The 21,433-nt window shown below is 27.2% G+C and overlaps 1 protein-coding gene across 2 annotated transcripts in view; it reads left to right on the plus strand.

The window, feature by feature from the left end:
- LOC107447906 (xylulose kinase) overlaps positions 1–19,825 on the plus strand; it is a 29,644-nt gene extending 9,819 nt beyond the window's left edge. For both annotated transcript variants that reach the window (XM_043043916.3, XM_071187245.2), the window contains exons 6-16: positions 169–300; positions 412–471; positions 4,006–4,087; positions 7,702–7,858; positions 7,931–8,046; positions 8,128–8,201; positions 16,864–16,960; positions 17,377–17,435; positions 17,545–17,632; positions 18,968–19,059; positions 19,152–19,825. In XM_043043916.3, coding sequence (XP_042899850.2) covers positions 169–300; positions 412–471; positions 4,006–4,087; positions 7,702–7,858; positions 7,931–8,046; positions 8,128–8,201; positions 16,864–16,960; positions 17,377–17,435; positions 17,545–17,632; positions 18,968–19,059; positions 19,152–19,220 — 1,026 coding nt within the window. In that variant the 3' untranslated portion in view covers positions 19,221–19,825. The remainder of the gene's footprint in view (positions 1–168; positions 301–411; positions 472–4,005; positions 4,088–7,701; positions 7,859–7,930; positions 8,047–8,127; positions 8,202–16,863; positions 16,961–17,376; positions 17,436–17,544; positions 17,633–18,967; positions 19,060–19,151) is intronic.
- The last annotated feature ends 1,608 nt before the right edge of the window (positions 19,826–21,433 follow it).

The raw sequence follows: 21,433 nt of genomic DNA on the forward strand, positions 1-21,433 counted from the left end.
TATTTATGAGTTTAATTTATATATTTTATTATTGAAATTGTGTATGTATTTATTATTTCATGTGATATTAAACAGTTTAATATAAATTAGTTAGTTTAAAAATTTAATTGAATAAAATTAACTTGAATTGTTTTTAAACTGTTAAAATTTTATTTATTTGTTTTGTAGAGGATTTCTTTAGTTAGTAGTTTTGGAGCATCACTATTTCTTGGCAAATATGCCTCAATTGATCTTAGTGATGGATCAGGAATGAATTTATTGGATATAAATGAGAAAGATTGGTCTGATCAGTGTTTAAAGGTAGATATTGAATACATTTCTCAATAATATTTAGTTTTATTTTAGTATGAATATTGGATTTATTTTAGGATGTTAATCAATTTTTGTATTAAAATATGTTGCTCTTTTTAGTCATGTGCTCCAGACTTACGAGATAAGCTTGGTGTACCTGTACCCTCTTGCACTGTTTTGGTAAATATGTGTTTTTTTTTATACATTTTAATATTGTTGATTTTTAAATATTTAATAAATAAGCCATACTTGTAGTCTTAACTTTTAATCAATGATATCAGAATCTTTAGAATGTGTCAAGTAAGAAATATTTTAATTAGAAGAAATGTTAATCTCGCTAAAGCCTTTTTTATCTAGCATATTTTTTAGTCTAATAAAATTTTAAAGTTAATACAAAGTACAGAAAAACGTTCAGGAAAGACCAGCTCTATAGAACGACCATCTCTATATGCGACCACTTTTGAGAAACGTACAGTTTTTTCCATAGAGTTTGTGTTGAAGAAATTCTTTAGGAAAGAAAATTAAAACCTCTCCTAGCGACTGGGAAAGTATCTGCACCAAATGTGGAAAAGGTGAAATAAGGAAGGAAACACGAAGAAATATCAAAATGAAAAATTTAACAAAATAAATAAGCAGATTAAAATATATTTCAAATATTTGTGTGATGCTCTTAATTAAAGAGCTCTTTTTTACGATACAAATTCATGTCATGTTGTCAGAGTGCACTAAAGATGATGCTATCAATGATTTACTTTTAAGAGTTTAAAGTGAAATTAGAAAAAAAATTTATTTTAGAAAAACCAAGTATCTCAAATAAGCAAACCTGTTCTCACTTTTAAAGCTAACTAATTCTTATGAAATAAAATTAGAAGCAAATTTATACAAAAACGTAATTGTTCATTTATTTAAAATAGCTTTATCATTCATAATTGATATCTTTGTTTTATGCATAATTACATATATCCATTGGGATCATTTTAATAGACGCTAAATTTTATTCATCAATCTGTCTTTTCATAATTACAAACGAAGTGGCATTTCTGCACCAAGAAAATGACTGACTATAATTAAAATAGTTTGCCAAAAATCAGTACCTTTGATAACAATTTTGAAAATAATAGAGGAAACCTCTAAGAACGGCTGACCTCCATCAACGACCATTTCAGTGTGGAACGGAGAGTGGTTGCTCGCGAGAGGTTTCACTGTATTCGTGCCCTTTACCAAAGTACAGATATTGAACTAATCCTAAAACTTAATGTTCATTTCTGCCTGATAATATATTTCTCTTTGTACTAGTATTATGTGTAACTTGAGTTCATTTTAAATATCTCTTAGTAATTAAAAAATATTAATAAGTATTCTTTTTGCATTATATGCATATATATACGTATGTATGTGTGTGATGTTAACAGTCATGGTCGAATGTTCAGCCACGCAGATAACAGTTGGAAGGAAAAAATATTTTTATTGAGCTTCACATTGTGTATTCAGATAACTTTCTAGCATTGGCGGAGCTCAAATCACACTCCAAAATCTATGTGCTTTAGTTTTTATCCTAGGAAAAGTAGCATATGTACTTCCCTCTGTTTTAGGAGATCTCAGGAAAAAAGGGAAACATTAATAATTATAATTGGTTTATTAAATAGGTTGCGCTATTCCCACAAAGAGCAAAGGGGAAAATGTCTTACTTTTAATCTATACTATTTGTCTAATATTAAAATTGAATTTCAATGATTATTGCAGTTGCATTACGAAGAGAAAAAAACTTAAATGGCATTCAAATAATCAAATTTCAATAATTAAATATAACATTTAGAAGGAAGAAAAATAAATTTAAATATATGAATAGCACATATTTTGCTTTTTTAACCATCATAATGAAATAAAAATTTAAATTTCACTTCTACAATTAATATAATATACACTGTGATATATAATGCAATAAAAAAAAGTGATTCCTTAAATAATTGAAATTATAATCATACTGAATCAAAAGTGAAAAAAAAATATATGATGGTAACACTAAATTGTAATATTATTTAATTTAAACAAATAATATGGTAAACCATTGAATAATAATATCAATAAATGGAAATATTAACAAAATATAAATATCAATAGCCATAAATTTGTTTGTTTAAATTTCGAGATATGAGCGTGAATGATTAGAAAGCATTCACGTTTAAAAATTTCACCTGGTGAATACCATTAAAAAAATATCAGAGCACGATTTGTCAAATAAGTATAATTGATATAAAATGTGTAAAATATTAATCCCCCCAAAGAAGCCTTCCATAGCACTCATCCATTTTTGTTCACAAGATTTCGTCAATAAGCACGATCCACTGAAGTTCACACAGCTCGCTTTGGCCAACATTAAGTGCCACCAAGATGAACTTCTGGAAATGTAGAATCGCTGTCACTTTGAAATAGGCATGAAATCAAAAATATGGAACAGGTCTTTAGAGGCATGGAATTCTCGAAAAGGTGAAGCAAACGAAACATCTTTTTTTTTTCTTTCTTAATGTTTTCTCCATAGTCGCTCCATTCCAAGAGTAAACACGACAGTTAGTTAAAAGGGGAATAAGCCAATTTTCTTCGTTAAGATGAGTCGCAGACTAATGCCGAAAGTGATAGAGAAATTGTGGCAGATTATGCTTTCAATTTCTGGGTAGAACGGGAAAGTGTCGCCAGCCAGGGTCAAGGTTCATCCAAATCCAAATTATTTTGCAGCATTGGCAATAAACTGCTAAGCATTCTCTTCTAGTTTGAAGTTATGACATTTAGCTGTGAAGTCTTCGAACCGTTCGTAAATAGGCTCAAATCTTCCAACATAGTAGAAGTGTGTTCTTTCAATTAATTTTTCTTTTCTTTCGGTTTTGAAGAAGCATTTTAGCATTTAATATTATCCTGCGCCCGTTTCATCAGTTCTTATAATCCTGCTCGGCTTGTAAAATGATGCAGTCGGACCGAGCAGGGAAACAGACACAGGATTTTAATAAAATCAGATGTATTTGATTTAGATCATGTTCTTATGGAAGACCAGCGAAAAGTGATGTTAACTCCATTCAGGATCAGTCTTTCTAGTGAGGCACATTATATAAAATAGTGCCCTGTTGCAATAAGTAATTTGTTAAATAACTTTCATCTGCTTAATTGAATAAAATATAAAAATTATTATTTATTTTTCCTTTAAGAAAGTAATATGGGCTTTTCCTTATCTTTAAATTTCTATATATCTATTTTTTGAAATTATATTTTATTTATTATTTTTTTAATTTTATCTGTATTTCGATACATTTTTCTAATCTTAATATTTTCTAAAAATATATAGTTTTATAGCGTTGAACCTGTTTTTTATGTTAAACCTTAATATTAAAAATAATAACTTCTAATTTTTATGCGCAATAATAAACTCTAAGTTATAAAAATATTGTTTACAAAAATAGTTACATTTTCTATGATTATAAAAAAAATATCAAGAATATTATTATTATTATTTGTTGAATAAAAATTAAAGATGCTCAAGTATAAAAATTTAGTATAAACGTTTAATACTTATAATTACAAAATTATAATGCTTGAGGTTTTTGACTGTTTTTGGTAGTAGATATTTAACAATAGTTTTTTCACTAACCATGAACTTGATATTCTGATAGGCTAGACTACAATTAGTTACATTTGTTTTGAAATTTTATATTTAATTGATTTTAGGGTTTGATTTCTTCTTATTTTGTTGACCGTTATGGGTTTTCTGAAGAATGTAAAGTTGTTGCTTTTACTGGTGATAATCCAGGTAATGTGATTTTAGATTTGTATATTTAAAATAAAGTGACGATTCTAAAAGTAAATTTTTTTCAAATCATGGTGAAAGAAGAACATAGTTTTTTTTTTTTGTAAAACAAAAAAGCTTCTACATGGGCTGAAAAAATTTTGTGTTTAATATATATATATATATATTTTAAAAAATCATTGGTCTTAAAGAATCATGAAATGCATGAGATTTTTGCATGAAAATTAAATTGCTCGAGATTTTTGCAAGAAATTTAATTGCTCGATGTCTACTGTATCAATACTCTAGCTCACCAATATTGTCGGCATAAATTTTATTCCTTCAGCAAAGAGCATTTTAGTAAATGATTTCCATTCTATCTCAAAATTCTGCTTGCACAAAAGACTATTATGTATACCAATGTGGTCCAGAAGTTTAGCGGAACAATCTTATCTGAATGTAATTAATGATATTACCTAGATTGCTATGTCAACTTTAAACTTGACACATTTGAAGCATATTTTATTTAATGATATCAAGCAAGCAGCATTTAAATGAAAGTAAACCAGGAATTCTTCTTTATAAATAGGCAATTAAAATTCATTTATTATTAAAAAAAAGTTTTTTATTACAAATAAATATGTAATGCAAGGGACAATGTTTTGTTGGTTTCAAAAAATCTTACTCTAATTGGAATGAAAAACAAGTTTCTTAAAGCAAAAGGCACAAATTTTTGGGATAGGCTTTTATTAATTGTTTTAGTGAAGTATTACTCCAAATTTTAGTATAAGAAGTAGTGAACAATGTAATTAAAATTTTTAAATGTAAAATAAATAAAAATATATTGTAGTCTTATAAAAGGTTACCTAAAACCTATCTGAAATATTTGTATGAAACTTTACTATACTATTAAAACAATGTAATAAAATACAATAAATTTTGTTATAGATAGGGTTTTTATTTTAATAATATAAGATTCTTTTTTTAAGTTAAATTTTTATAAATGTTGTAGTTAAATTTTGCATTGGATAAATGGAGTTGGATAACGGGACACATACAAGTGATAATTTTAACCAATGTACAAAAATTATTCACGGAATTGTTTATCAAAAATTTGTCATAACACCTACTCTACCCTTTATTTCAGTTTTTGACATTTTTTTGAATTTCTCGAGAAATACTTGTAAAATTATTTTATAACTTTAAAGGTGTTTAGGTCATAAGATTTCTTATACTTATCATTAAAATTTAAAGCTTTCAGAGGTTTGATAGGCCATCAATAAATTACAAACACAAAGGGTTTATGAATACTCTCTGTCAGAAAATATAGCAATTGACTTGTAATTTGTATCTCGCATATATTTGTATCTCACATCTAGCATAAGGAGTTTTTCACAAATGTCGTTTTGTACTATTAAAAAAGATTTATAAAAAATAACACTGGATTATAGGGAATCATCCACTATAAAAGTATATTTTCCTTCCTTTATACTATCACATTTAGGGTATGAGCATTTATAACGTATTATTATTTGTTATTAAATTTTGTCTTATAATACAAAAAGAAATTTGTGAAAAATTCTTACCATTCAGAGCTATATTTCAAAATTTACAAAAACTACTTAGGAAATTGTATGGAACTTCTTAAATTTCAAGGTATTCAAATCTGACTTTTGTTTCAGTAGTTACCAAATACAATTCACAACAAAATTATGAAAAAAGAATTTAACTGTTTAAAAAAAGAATTTAATAAAAAATTAATCCATTTTTTAAATTTTATTAAATATTTTTAAATTTATAGCAAAAACTTTAAGACAAAGTAATTAGTTTTTTTATAAAAATGTCTTTCTCCATAAATATTTTAGCTAGTTTTAAGAAATGCAAAGTGTTTTATGCAATTATTGCATAAAACAACCAAAGTAATCAATACATGTTGCAAGTTTATTGTTATATTTTTAGACAGAATGTTAAGAACACCTTTTTTCCATTCGTAATCTATTGCCGGTCCCTCAAACCTCTGAAAGCTTAAAACTTTATTGATAAGTATGAGAAATCGTATTTCTTGAGAAATTTAAAAATATGTTTAAAGCTGAAAATATCTCTTCAATTAGAGTTGGGTAGTGTAATTCAGCTGAGTTGGACATTACTACATTTTTATCCTTTAAATTTGAAATTTTTAAATGCTGGTAGTTTTTATCTTTTTTAATTGTGTGGGCATCCTTAAATTCAATCTTTTAAAAGTCATGATCAATTTGAATTGGTATTATCTTCAGTATGACCTTTTTATTTGTCATTCAGTTTTTAAGAACTTTCTATATTTGTAGTATAAAAATTTTCTGTTATGAAGTGATTGCAGAATATAAAAGTTTCATGCATTGTAGTCTTGCATTAAACTACTTAAATCATGTACTTTAAACTATCAAACTTTTATGAACCTTTTATGTTATCCCAACATTAGAATAATGCTAGAAAATATTTACATAATATTTTTACTGAATCTATGCAATGTGACCTCTAATTTTGTTTCAAGCTTCATGGATAGCTTTGTGATTAGTTAAGTTATGCCAAACAGAAATAAATTAAAAATTTGCCATTTTCTTAAAAAATCTCTTTTAAAATAAAATATGACAAAAGTTCATCCTCAAAGTAAAATTTTAAGTATCTAACTTAAATATTCATTACACTTTCCTTTAAATAATTAATACAGTTAACAAGTCAATAACAAACTAAGGATTTGGTGAACCAATACTTAGATTTTCAAAACAGAAGTAGTAAGATAAACAGGAATAGCTTAATATTATCTTACATTTACTTTTAATGTCTCAAACTTTCTGAGTAACTTTTATTTGATAAATGTTTTTAAAACTGGTAATTTTATCTATTGGTTTAGTTCAAAATTTAATTGTCAAAAGATTTAATCTTTACAAATTGGACAATGACAGTATTATTGCTAGAATCAGTCCGAGAATACCTTATTTCTTAACAAATATTTTAGAAGAAGTAAATTATTTGTGTAATAAAATATTTTTTCTTCAATTTTTCCTACTTTTTTAAAATAATAAAGTTGCATATTTGATATTGTCGTTTTTGTAAAAAAAATTATGTGTAGATTTTGCAAGTTTTTCTGCAATTTTTTAATATTTTTATGTGCTGAATGCATGTGTAGCTTAAAGAGAATATTCAATAAAAGTATTATTGAAATTCATGGTTCTGTTGTAATTTTTTAAATTGCTTTCTTAGTTTTTGTGTAATGCAAATATTAATTTGTGCAATTTGATTATTAATAATTATTCAATTAAATACTTTAAAACTTATTCTAATTTTTTTAGAGAGCCTAAATTAGGGCAAAGCAATCATACATTTCCTTTTTAGAACTAAAATTCTGTATTACTACAGAAAAAACTACTGATATTTTTGCAACTGTTGTAAAACCTTACTATAAGTTAACATTTCAGTTTACAGGACACTTAATTTTATTTAACATTGAATAAAATACATCATAAACTACATTACTGGTAAAGGGCAAGTGGTATTACCTTACACAGTTCACCATGTTTTGAAAGCCTTGGGACTGCTAATTTTGCAGACCCATTTCAGCATTTATTTGTTTTTATCATGTATATTTTATGTATTTTCAGCTTCATTGGCTGGTACTCAAATGAAAAAAGGTGATATAACTATGAGTTTAGGTACAAGTGATACATTGTTTCTTTGGCTAACTGAACCAAAATCCACTCTAAATGGACACATACTTTATAATCCTATTGACAGCAATCAGTATATGGCTCTATTATGGCAAGTATTTTTATAATGGTTCCAGTAATATCTGATATTATATGTATCTAATAAGTTTTTATTAAATCTTAGTTTCAAAAATGGTTCTTTAACTCGTGAAAGAGTAAGGGATGAATGTGCTGAAGGCTCTTGGCAACTGTTTAATGATCTTTTAGAAAGTACTCCAAGAGGAAATTTTGGCAACATTGGTTGGTAAAAATTTTTTTTGTTTATTTTTTCTGTTTTTAAATAATACCATCATACTTTTCACCTTACAATTAATTTTCTAGGTATGTATTTTGATGCTTTGGAAATTTTTCCTGCTGTTGTTGGAGATTACAAATTTAATAAAAGTAATGGTTTGGTATGTTATTAATTATTATTATTTCTTTAAAGTATGCGTTATATATCATGACTATTATGAAGAATAGAATAGAATTATTTATTAAATTCTCTTTAATTATTATAATATTCAATGATTTAATAATTACTTCAAATAATTGTGATTTTGTAAGATGTCCCATCACTTTCTTCATGTCTCAAGAGCCTCACTAAAAACAAAGCGACTAGTTAATAATAGCCATTGATAAAAATAAGCTATTAGACTAAAACACTACATTTCTGATTTGAAATAGCTATTTAATAACTTAATCACTAAAGAATTAATAGTCACTGAGATAAATGAATTCTTGGGATAAACTTATCAATAGCTGCAAATACATTATTAAGCTAATTATACGAGGGTTGCTATTTATATTTCTGGCCTAATAATGAAGAAACAAATATGTAGGATCGAAATTGGTTTTATTGTTTTTCAACATATTCTCCATGATGATCAATACACTTTTGCATGCATTTGAACCAATTTTCAAAGCACTTTTTCCAGTTCGATTGAGGTAACTCCAAAACATGCGTTTTGAATGCATCAACCGCTTCTTCGGGGGTCGAAAATCGTTGTCCACATAATTTATTTTTGATGTGTGGGAATAAGAAGAAGTCATTGGGTGCCAAATCAGGGCTGTATGGCGGATGACCCATCAGTTCGATCTTTCGCTCTGTCAGAAATGCCTTTGTTTGAGTCGATGTGTGAGAGCTTGCATTGTCATGATGAAGAATGATTCGCCTGTTCTTCTGCTTTTTTCGAATTTCTCCGATGACTTCTGGCAAACAAATGGTCATGTACCATTCAGAATTGACCGTCCTGCGTTGTTCTAACGCCACTGTTGCCACATGACTGTAATGCTGAAGAAACAGGCAATTATTTGTTTCGATGTGCTTCTTCCTCGTATAACTTTTGTTGGTTTTGCCTCATCTTGGAAGACCCATACAGTTGATTGCTGTTTTGTTTCTGGCTCATATGCATAGATCCATGATTCCTCACCTGTGTAGATGTTATACACAGCCTTTAATGCACCTTGAACGTATTTTTCCACGTATTCTTGCACCAATCGACACGAGCCTTTTTTTTTAGCGTTTGTCAGATTATGCAGGATCCAAGGCGAACAAATTTTTTTTACGCTCAAATGTTCATGCAATATTTTATTGATGCTAGTCATACTAATGTCCAAAGACGCCTCTGTCTCATGGTATGTCACATGACGATCTTGCTTTATCAGTTCACGCACAGCATCGCTCTTTTCTGGCACAGCAACGGATTTTGGACGACCTGCACGGGATTCGTTCTGGATCGAACATCGACCGCGATTAAATTCGTTATACCAATATTTTACAGTGCTGTAGGATGGCGTTTTATCACTGAATAAAGAATTAAGTTCATCGAAGCACTCTTGTCTTGACAATCCACGTCGAAAGTTATGAAAAATAATGGCACGAAAATGTTCACGATTCAATTCCATTTTTTGAAAGAGAAGAACTTTTCAATTTACTGTCAACTACACAAATGAAGCTATAATGGTAAATCGTCTGCTGAATTTATGTTTAAAAATATCAAACTTTCGATTAAAATCGTCTGCGGTCGCCTAGCAACACTTACTGTTGCCAAGGCCGGAAATATAAATAGCAACCCTCGTATTACAAGCAATCCCTATTGATGTGTCAATAATGTAGATTTCACAATTTCCACCTCAAGTTATTTTTACAGGGAGATCCAATTAGTTGCATGCAAGCTCATATTATATTTTTCATTAGAAATATGAAGTATCACCAAAATAATTTATTATTTGCCAATCAAATTATTTTTCGTAAAAGTACTACTCAATTAAAGACACCAATTTTTAAAACATGACACCAAGGCTCATGTTTTAAATTTTCTTTTTTTAATTATTTAATTTTGCTTCACAGATATTTCTAGTGATGAGCAGTAAAACTAATCTGTGTTATCAGAAACTGAATGTAATGAATTTCAAAACTTCTGAAAAGGAAAAATATAGATGAAGAATAAATCAGAAAAAATGTATTTTTTAAAAAAGGCTGAGTTACAGAGACTTCTACCTAAATCTCTTTCTGGTTTTTTGCCAATAAAAATATTTTAAACTTTTTCTATGTAGAAGAAATAGCAAAAACCATTAAAACAATGCATTAAAAATATAATTTCTTTTTTTTTCTTTTGTAGTACTTCTCAACTTCTTTCCTTGCAAATTAGTTATTATTTTAATTTAGGTCTGTAATTGTTACAAATTCAAGCTAATTGTAATTTCTTGTATCTTGATAATGTGCTTTACAGGGATGAGATTCTTCCGCGGATTGGCGGATTTCCGCTTTTTCTCAGATTTTTCCATTTTTCCCGCTAATTTCCGCCGAAATTTTTTTTTTGCACAAGTTAAAATATTTTATGAGGAATTTAATTTTCCGCGGAGCGAAATTATTGAAGTCCTCATTCCTCCCTCTGAAGTTTCTCTAAAAATCATTTCCTTGGGATAAAACTGGTTGACCTTTATACAGGGATGAGATTTTTTTTCTCTCGAATTTCAGCCTTTTTATCAAAAACTCAGATTCTCCAAAAGTTTCGTTTTTTTTATTTATTTATTTGTAAATATCCCGTTTTTTTAAAAAAAATTCAGTCGTTAAAGTCAAATTATTATATTTATTTACGATTTTCAAAGTAAAACAGAAAATTCAAACTACGTCCTAGCTGCTAATCCTTCCGCATGTTTACTCATATTAGCTATTTTCTCCGATTTCACGCATAGAAAATAAGATTTTCCGTATTTTTTATCCGTCGGCTGGATAGCTCGTATTTTCGTAATTTAGACGTCGCTGCTTCTTGTATTCTGGAGAGAAAGCAAACAAAAAAAGCGACAAAAAAATAGAGGTGGATTTGTGGTGAAAATATTTATTTGCTCATTCAATTAATCTTGTAAATTTTTATTTATTGTGTAAACAAAAAACAATTCAAACAATCCTTTTAGAAATCCCAAGTCCCGACTCTGCAAATATCTCCATTTTTATTCACGCGATTTTATTATCAAACATCAATTTTCGTATTTACCTGATTTAAAAGTTGAACGCTGCGACTCTTATTCAGGCCATTTAAATATTGAACATTGCGATTCTTATTTACGAGATTTAAAAAACCAATTTCGCGATTTGTATTTACGAGCTTTTAAAATCCTATGTAGCTACCCGAGCTTAAAATCCAATATCGTGATTCGTTTTTGCGGTTGTAATATCACGCAATTTTAAAATTATGCATCTTGATCTAAAAATTACGCATCATGATTTGTATTTTCGCATTTTTTAAATTCGATGTAGAGTTTTATATGCACGTGATTTAAAAGCCTCATATCGGGATTTATAATCACATAGATTACAAGTTTAAACAAAAATTAGACAAAAAAAGTGCGATTTATATATATATATATATATATATATATATATATATATATATATATATATATATATACATATATATAAATATTCTTGGATTTCCTCTTTTTTACTTTCTGACTACTCTCATCCCTGGCTTTATTTGGAAGCAGAAGTTAAATGGAAGAGTTTAGCTGAGAAATTTATTTACTTAATTCTTTTTCCATGTAAGTGGCGCATGATGCCACAAGACTGGTGAGGCCTATCAGTTAAGTACCACTGTCTTTGTACTTTTTCAACTGCACTAACCAAAAATGTTTCTTTATTAAACAGTAATTTGCTTCAAGGTTAATTTGGATCAGATTGTTTTCATCCCTGGTACACACATGTTTTAACAACTCTTGTGGGACACACATCACTTTTTTTGCAACAGATTTATTATTTGTTATGAGACATTTTACTTCAAAAAGTATCTAATTAATAAGTTTTCTTGTTGTTTGTTTAATTTCCTTTATTAAAAAGTAAATGACCTTGAGATGTCCTCTTCAATGATTCCCAAACTTTTTTGCTCATCACTTTTTTTTTTTTGAACTAGTCTTTAATTGAAACAATTCTTAAATCCACACTGCATTCATTGTAGAAGTAAATTATGTTTAAATTTTTATTAAAAATAAACAATTACTGACAATTTTTTAAAAATCATAATGCATTCAAAATCATTTAAAACTCCCAGAAAACATTTTATTACTTTTCTAAGAGTGCTAATTATTAAGTTATTTTAAGCAAAAAATGCTTATTTTCGTTTTCGAGTCCTGATTATTCACAAATTGACGTTACGTTTCTTGCTTTTGTTTGAATTTTTGTTATTAAATCCAACAATTTTAGATGGTAAATAACTATGTGAGATCAAAGATAAGTATAATGAAAATGTGGGCTTAATAACGTATTTTTATAATATTTTAAATTTCAATGGTACCCACTGAAACATTGTTAATAGTTGACGAAATTTTCTAGTTCTAGCAGTATTTTTTAGTTCAGTAAAGAAGATGTTAGCTTGAGTTATGGATGCATCATAAATACAAAATAATTTTCTTCTTTCATTTTCTTTACCTTGTTAATCATAATTATGTTCAGCATTGCAGTAGTCTTTTGAAGGAAATTGTGATCCTAGCATAACTTTTAATTCATTCTTTCAACAACAAAAAATTAAGTTATTAGAAACAATCATGATTAAAGAAATTAATATATTGCAGTTGATTTTATTCATTTAATTTTAATAAACCTTGATCTATGTTATAAGAATATTGAAATCAAGGGTATGCATTTATTTAGTTCTACACAACAGAATCAGGAATTAAATTTTATAATTATATATATAAAGATCATTTTTCAATATAGCAAAATTCCTATTTACTCAAAGAATAAAATTGTTGAGAATGATATCAACATTATTGTCTATTTGATTATTTAATAAATAATAAAAAATGTGCATTAAAATTTCTTTTTATTTTGCATAATTTTTTTTCTAATTCTTTAGCTTTAGTGAAACAAAAACGCCTAACTAATAATACTCACTGATTGGTAAATTATTGCTTCGTTTTCGGTGATACCAGGGCTCGAAAAAACTCAGAAATTTTACCTGTCCCCGAGAACAGCTTGTCCTGCAATGTACCCTTCCTCCTTTGAAACTAACCTGTAGCTTCTAAATAAATAAAAATATTTTTTTTTATTTTTATTTCTAATGGCAAAAGAAAATGACAAACTCTTACAGAAACAGTGAACAACAACTAAGAGAAAAAAGTCACTATCTCATTAACAGATGTCGGCTCTCCAGTAGCGCCTCACCTTAGAGTCCCCACGCAGAGCCGAGCATCTCAATAGATGGTTCCTTCCATAAGTTCATTATTCGAGCATAACGGGCGATTTGGGTCAGGGAGAATGCCGATGCGGCAGAGATGGTTTGCCAGGCAATCATGGCCCACCGCAAGTCTGAATTCTGCAACAGCTTTATTGCGAGGCTTATGGGCAATACCCTGTTGTAAGCTATTCCTCCAACCTCGTGAAGGAATACGAGAAGTGAGCAACTCTTTCCAGTTTTGTCTCATAAAATGTTTAATATAGAGTTTTGCCGAATGAAAGGATTTAAGAGTGCTAGGCTGTTGAATTAGAGTGCCTTTCTTAGCCAGCATATCGGCCTGTTCATTGCCGTAGATATCGCAATGTCCTGGGATCCATTGGAATGTTATTTGTTGCCCTTCTATCCTCAAACTCTCCAGGAGAACCTGATAAATAAAAATATAATTTACTCTTATTTATTACAAACATTTATATAAATTGCACAATGAATTACTTGTTACTAGGATTAAGTTATACAGTAATAAAATAAATACTAGGTTACTAATAGTAACCTAGTATTTCTTTTATGAAATAATTTAAATGACAAAGGTCAAGTTATCTGGAATGTCAATTTATCCGAGAGTACTGCTTTTTTTAAATGAATCAAATATGACGTTTGCCAGTTCCACAATCAAGCCAATGATTTGCAGAGGTTTCTGCTCAGAAATCTGAAAGGGGTATTCCATTTAGGTAGATGGTCATAATTGCGTTTAACGCTTGTTTAAGACCAGTACGTAATGTGTTCTTTTGTAAGGTCATTGCTCAAAACCCCCTTTCAACCGCTGTAGTACTCCCAGACAGAGAAGACATCAATTCCATCATGCAGTATGTTGCTGTATTGTGGGTCATTTTGCTGCATTAGGTCTTTATAAATAGCTTGGGCTCGGAGGGCTGAAGTTTTCTGGTGTTTAACAATGTTATGTATCTTAAATTTTAATGACACCCATTCTTGAGAAAAATTTTCTTTATTTACTCCTTCAAAAAAGCAATCAAAATGTTCAAGTAACATCTGCATGTTTTGGTTGCCAAAAGATATCAAAAGCGGTTTTTCAGATGGCCACTCGGTGAAATCAAATACACGAAAATACAACACAGGATGACACAGATTAGAGGGTCATTTTAGAAGTGAGGCGCTAGACTCTTGTAAAATAACAAAAATTAAAAATGTATCACGAACATTAACGGGAAAATGGCGGTCGTACAGATGTCGGATTTGAGAAATTTGTTGCCACGGGGAATTTTTGACCACCTATGGTGGCGGACGGGCGGTTTTTCAAGCCCTGGGTGATACCAAACAATTAATCTGAGATATTTTCATCTAATTTAATTAAACTTGTTTCATTAGAAATGTATAAACCATTAATTTTTTTATTTTGGATTTCTTCTTTGCAATCATTGACGAATAGTTTGCAGGAATAAGGAGAAAAGTTAACAATAATCATAATTTGTAAATACTATATTAAAGAAAAAGGAATTAAAATTTATAATAAAAATAAATAACTATAGCAATATTCTTATTTACTCAAAGAATATTATTGAGAATTGATATGAGCATTAATGTGCATTTAAATATTCAATACATAGTAAAAAAAAAGAAGAAATAAACTGCATTAGTAAATGTTTACTTTAAAAAATATTTTTTTAAGAAATTATAAAAGCTTATTATTAAATTATAAAACTCTAGTAAAAAAAGGCAAATCTAAATTTCATTACCTGAATATTTTAACATTAGCACGTAGGTTATAACAATGATGGGTAGATATTTTTCAATGGACTAGATTTGTGAAAACACTGATTTTTTAATGCATTACTGAATAATAAAATTATCAACTCTATATCTAAATGTATACTATTTCTATTCAATCAGTGACTGATTTTAATTAAGTAATTAGGCTGTAATTGAGCATTATTTGAACTTAAATATAAGCTAAATAAAATATTTTCTATAAGCTTTAACACCACTGATTTCATCCGAAAAGAAATGTTGTGAAAAGCTGAATAATCATTTCTTCAGCTATTTTAGTAATAAATAAACAGTTAGAAGTTTTTAAAATCTTTCTTCCATATTGCACACACTCTCAAAGCCGTCAATTTAATTTACAAAATTTTTATCATTAACATACAAAGGTTGTTCATATGATATAAGTGATATTAAAACTAAAAGAACATTGAAACAGCCTTAGCGGATAGAGGCGGCACATTTTCATTCAGCACATGTGACCTCATAACCAATTAGGTATCGTTTTTTTCTGCATAACTTGAGGAGGCCTTTTTGGGCAATTTAAATGTTTAATAATGAAAGAAATAAACGTTTGAGGAAAAGCAATTAGATATTCGGTTTCAGGAGATAATTTCCACTAAGTTAGGTTTGAAAATAAATAAAAAAATTAGGAAATGCTGTAATTGTCTATTATAGACAATCTACATTTTTCTAAAATGCTCTAAAATTAAACAGAAATTAAATTAGCTTTAAAGATATCTTTAAGCATTTGTAAGCATGTGTTTATCTTTGCATTGAAATTTTTGGGAGAAAATTAATTAAAAATTTTATTTTTACAAATAACTAAGTGAAGTATTATTTTTTAAGATGCAAGAAGAAAACCACTTATGTGATAAAAAAGTGAAATTAATATTTTTAAGTTACAAATGAAGTTAATAGGTCCAGGGTTATAATTCTCACGTTCTTAAAGAGATAAATTAAAAAGTTAAAATTATCTAGGCAATTATTCTACAAATTTAGCCACATTCAAATTTAGAAGTAAAATTTGTGATCTGTGTCTTTAAAATGTGATCTTAAACAAAGAATGTTGTAAAAACTAGTTGAGCTACTTTGATAATAAAAAAATCTGTATATTACTTTTTGATCAGCTGTACATGAAATAAATGACGCATTCTTTGAACTTCTTTAAATTGTTTCACTGTTTCTGAAACTGTTAGTTACTTCTACTAAAAGATTGGTGGTTATTAATATTAAAAAAATGTTTGTTTCATTTGGAATTTATTTACAATTTTCTATGATTTATCAAAATTTTTACTTCTTTTATTGAAATTTTCCAGCAGAAGATAAGTGGATTAATTTTAGTAACAGTAAATAGTATTTTGTTATTATTACTAAGATTATCAATGCTGTAAAGGTACTCTTTGCTGTTACAAATAAAAGTATTTTATTATTTATAACACTAAATATTATTTTTACAGAATTAATGAATATTGAATGTATTTTTTACTTGTTTTAGAAATATAGTTCACTATTTCCACACTTTTATCTCAGCCTATATGGCTCAGTCTTTTTCAGTGGAATTATTATATTTTTTTAATAATATTGTACAAAATAGTATCCTTATACTATTGTTTTGCTTTTTTAGGTCCCTCGTTTTTCAAAGGAGGTTGAAGTACGTGCATTAGTTGAAGGTCAGTTTCTAGCAAAGCGAATACATGCTGAAGATCTTGGTGTTACAATGGGTATAAGCGTTATTCTATTTTGCCTTGTAATTTGAGAAATTTAAGTGGATTTTTATATATATATTATTTTATATATATAAACACCTTCTTCTTTAGAACTGTTTTATACAAAAAACAATCACTCTTCTCAATGATGCAATTAGTATTAATTTTTAAAAAAAAACATGTTTCAATCATTTTTGAAATAGATACAAAACAAATTTTCTAGAAAAGTCCTAACTAACATGCATTTACTTTCTAAATTACAGCCGTTAAAAAAATTAAATTTATCTTAATCATATTGTACTGACTTAATTCTTTTTTTTTTCCAAATAGTAAAATACTTTATAAAACCTCATAATGTATTTTTAAAATGTAACTTAATTGATATGTTTAAAATTACATGCTTCTCATTTTGAGTATTGTTTGCTTCTTAGATTCCTCTTCAAAAATTATAGCTACAGGAGGAGCGTCAACAAATAAATCTTTAACTCAAGTAAAGAAAATTTCACTTTTTAAAGTAGCTTTTAATATACAAACCAATATAAAATTTTATTCAAACTTACATTATTAAGTAATTTTTTTATTTCCCAAATCATATTTAGGTATTATCAGATGTATTTAATTCACCTGTCTACACATTAGAAAATGCAAATTCCGCTTGTTTTGGATCAGCTTTACGTGCAAAGCATGGTATGATTTTATTTGTTTATTGCTCAACTATTATATGACTACATAAAATATTTCATAAATATTATATTCTTTTTATAGGATGAATGTTTATTCATTGGTTAACAAAAAACAATTGCTAATAATTGTTATTTTTTTTATTGAACAAAATTATAAATAAAAGTTCTTTTTCTATTAGCATATTTTTGGGTTCTTAAAATGCTAAGCAACCAACAGAACAAGTTTAACATTATGGAAATAAAACTTTTTCAGAAACTAAAATTTTAGAATTGCCTTTTTTTCCCTATTTTCCTGATAATTTGCATGTTTTGTTGTGAGTGATTTAGCAACTATCTATGTAAAATTAAGTCAATTTTACCTTACTCTTGTGAATTATTCAATTCAAATGACTCAAATTTATTGTTAGATGGAAATAACTTTCTAGAAACTTTGAAAAATATTTCTTCATTGTCTGGCATGAACACCTAATCTTAAAGATTTTCGTGAAACAAATGTAAATTTATTATTTTTTTCTAACTGTAACTTATTTTTGAGGAATTTGGACTTGCCTTTATTTGGTGAATCTGATATAATACTTATTTTATATATGTGTAAAAATAGTTGTAATTTCCTATATTTATTATATGCATCAGTTTTAAACACCTACAAATGTCATTAACAAACAACATATTTTTCCGTAGCTATGTTGTAGAAATCATGCCAGAAAAATTTCAAGAAATAGAAAAGCTAAAAATATTTTTTTTAAATTTAGATAGATTCCATAATATTTATTGATTGGTCATTCTGAGTTAATTAGAAATACTGTTTTAAGAAATGAAAACATAATTGTTTTATTGCAAGCATTTATGTGCGTAATTATGAAGAAAATTCCCAGTAGAAATAGTTTGCTTTAATTTAGCTTTAATAATTTTTTTAAAAATTTTATTTTTGTCACTTTCCTGATGTTCTTTATACTGTGTTTCATAATACGATTTTATTATTGTTTCAAAAAATATTTTAATGGTCTTGTCAGAAAAAATTTTGTATTTTAAGATGCATAAAATCTTAATCTTTTAAAATCATATAATCTGTTTTAATCTGAACCCTGGATAATTCCTAAACATAAATTGTGACTTGGCCATAGTAATGATGATACTATGATGTACAGCTGTTTGGGAGTTGACTCAGTATATAAATATAAATGCAATTCATTAAAATTCTGTATTATACTTCCTACTATTTTATGGAACTTGATAGTTCATAAGTATTATGCAACTTTTTTAAAAACCTTATATTTTGTAAACCTTATATATTGTCTTACCTTATATTTTGTGTATAATTAAACTAATGTATTTTCAGGACTTCTTGGAGAAGATTTTTGTTTTCATGATATGTTTTGTGAGCCACTTGGCATTCATTTAAGTGCCTCACCTTCTAAAGATGCTGCTCAAGTAATTATATGATTTTTTTTTGTTCAAAATAATTCTTTAAATACTTTTTTTATGATTTAAAATTCTACTTAGAATTTTGTTGTTCATTGAAGGTTTATGGATCAATGGCTGCTCGATACAGGATTCTTCAAGAAAAAGTATTGAAATTGCAGAATTCTTGACTTATGAGTAGATTAAAAGCATTTTTACTGTGTGCAATTTGTTATTCTACATGTTGATATGCTTTATAGTTTTTGAGAAATGAATACTATTTTATTATCTATTTTAGATTTTTTATTGTTATTACAAGTTCAATATTTTTAATGACAATCTTATATAAACAATGTCTGAATTAAATATACAAATGTTACTATTTTTTCTATATGTCTTAAAATTCCATGTTGTAGTAATAAATAGTCACTGTTTTAAATATTTATTATAAGATTTCTTATGTTTTTTTTTTAATAAAATGAATACAAGTTCATCTTTATAAATGTTCTAATTATGAGATATATACTTTTAAACTAAAGAATTAATATTTATTTGCTAATTAAAAATGTCAATAATACTAAATATGAAATCTAATTAAATGAAGAAGAAAAAGATGTAACTATTAACAAATTGTACATTTTGAAATACCATAGAGGGCTTGATTAAAAATATTAAGAGTTAAAAAGACATATTTGATACCTTGTACATACTTATTGCTTTTGAATTAGATAAGTTAAGTGTAAAATACTCTTACAACCACTGGAACCTTTTTAATAATAAAACTTTGGACGAGTAATACTCCTACCTATCTACTATAATGTACTGTATTTCCTATAATAAGTGCTGTGTAATGAAGAACTAAAGTATGCTTTTCAAAAAAAAAATTTTTTCATTGAATAGCTTTTTATCTATACTCACAACAAAGCTGACCATTACTAAGGCTATGTTAGCCCCTTAACATAATTTTCATAGAGTTTTACCATGTAAAGATTTTAATTTCTAAATTTGGAGACATTTTAAAATTAAAAGTGATGCATGTTAAATATACTTATTTAGAATATTATACCTTTACTAAATAATAGTGACTATTTCTTATATTTAAATTCATTACATGCTGCACTTTTTAGTAATAAATTTTAAACTGCGAACTAAATAATTTTTAAACAAATAGAAAAGTGACATTTCTTTCAATAATAAATACTGAATTACTCTGATACTGTGCCTATATATACAATGTGCCTATATATACAATGTATGAAACAATAATAATCAAAATTATTGTTTGTTTATCGCCTGCAATAAAGCATTTGTGGAAGGAAAAAAGTTTAAATTAGTAAACTAACTTAGTAAAATAAGTAAGTCAAGCTGGTTTTAATTTTTATTTTCAATGTGCACTTTTGAAGTTTTTTCATAGGATAAATTTTAAAAAAATTTTGAAGAGAATAAAATTCTTTTTGTTTCTTATACACTAACTATCAAGCATCATACTCAAAACAAATTATTATGCCAATGAGTTAACTTAAATGAACATTATACAGTTAATTTTTGAATAATTGCAAATTTAGTATAGTAACTGCCATTAATAAATTGAGAACAAGAATTGTTTTATTCTTATTTTTTTGTACTTTATATGCTTGCTGCATTCTAAATTGCTATAATGGATAAATGAAGGACTGCTCAAAGAAATTTATGTAATGGTTAACTTTGAAAATTTTTAACGGTTAGTTAAATTTTTTCTCAAATTTAGCTTACCTCTTTCATTTATCACTTTTTAATTATACATGTATTCTTTTTATGAAGTTCTAAATTGTAGAACAAGTTGTGATGATCTTACATTACATTAAAATTTGTTTAATTGAAATATAAATTTAAAAGCTGTATGAAATCCAATGTTTTGAAAATTATAAGACCACTTGTTGCTTTACACAATTTTTATAAAAATATTGTTGATTGTTACACTTTATAATGACGTTGATTATTTTTTTCATCACAAAAAGTTTTTTTAAAGTGATTTTGAATTAAATTATCCTCACACAAGTTAATTTACTTTGTTTTATTGAATAAAGGAAAAAAGTTTTTTGTTTTTACATAGATTTAATCAGCAATTGTGCTTAACAAATTCACAATAACATTTTATATGAACTATCCATTTTTCTAATAAGTGATTCAGTTGCAAACTTCACTTTCGCAGAAAAAAATCAATAATATATCAATGTACAAAGTTTTTCTCATCTTCATCTACATTTTCTAATTACAATTTTTATTTGCATAATATTTAAGTGTTTTTTAAGTCACAATTAAAATACTTTATAACATGGTTTATTCTCACTTTTCCTTTTCTTCTCAATTTTTCTTTAAGAATCGCAGCAGATTTTGCAAATTCTGCGGATTTCTGGATTTATAA

The sequence above is a fragment of the Parasteatoda tepidariorum genome, chromosome 11, assembly GCF_982258835.1.
Source record: "Parasteatoda tepidariorum strain Cologne lab strain chromosome 11, Ptep-v5.0, whole genome shotgun sequence".
Classification (NCBI taxonomy): domain Eukaryota; kingdom Metazoa; phylum Arthropoda; class Arachnida; order Araneae; family Theridiidae; genus Parasteatoda; species Parasteatoda tepidariorum.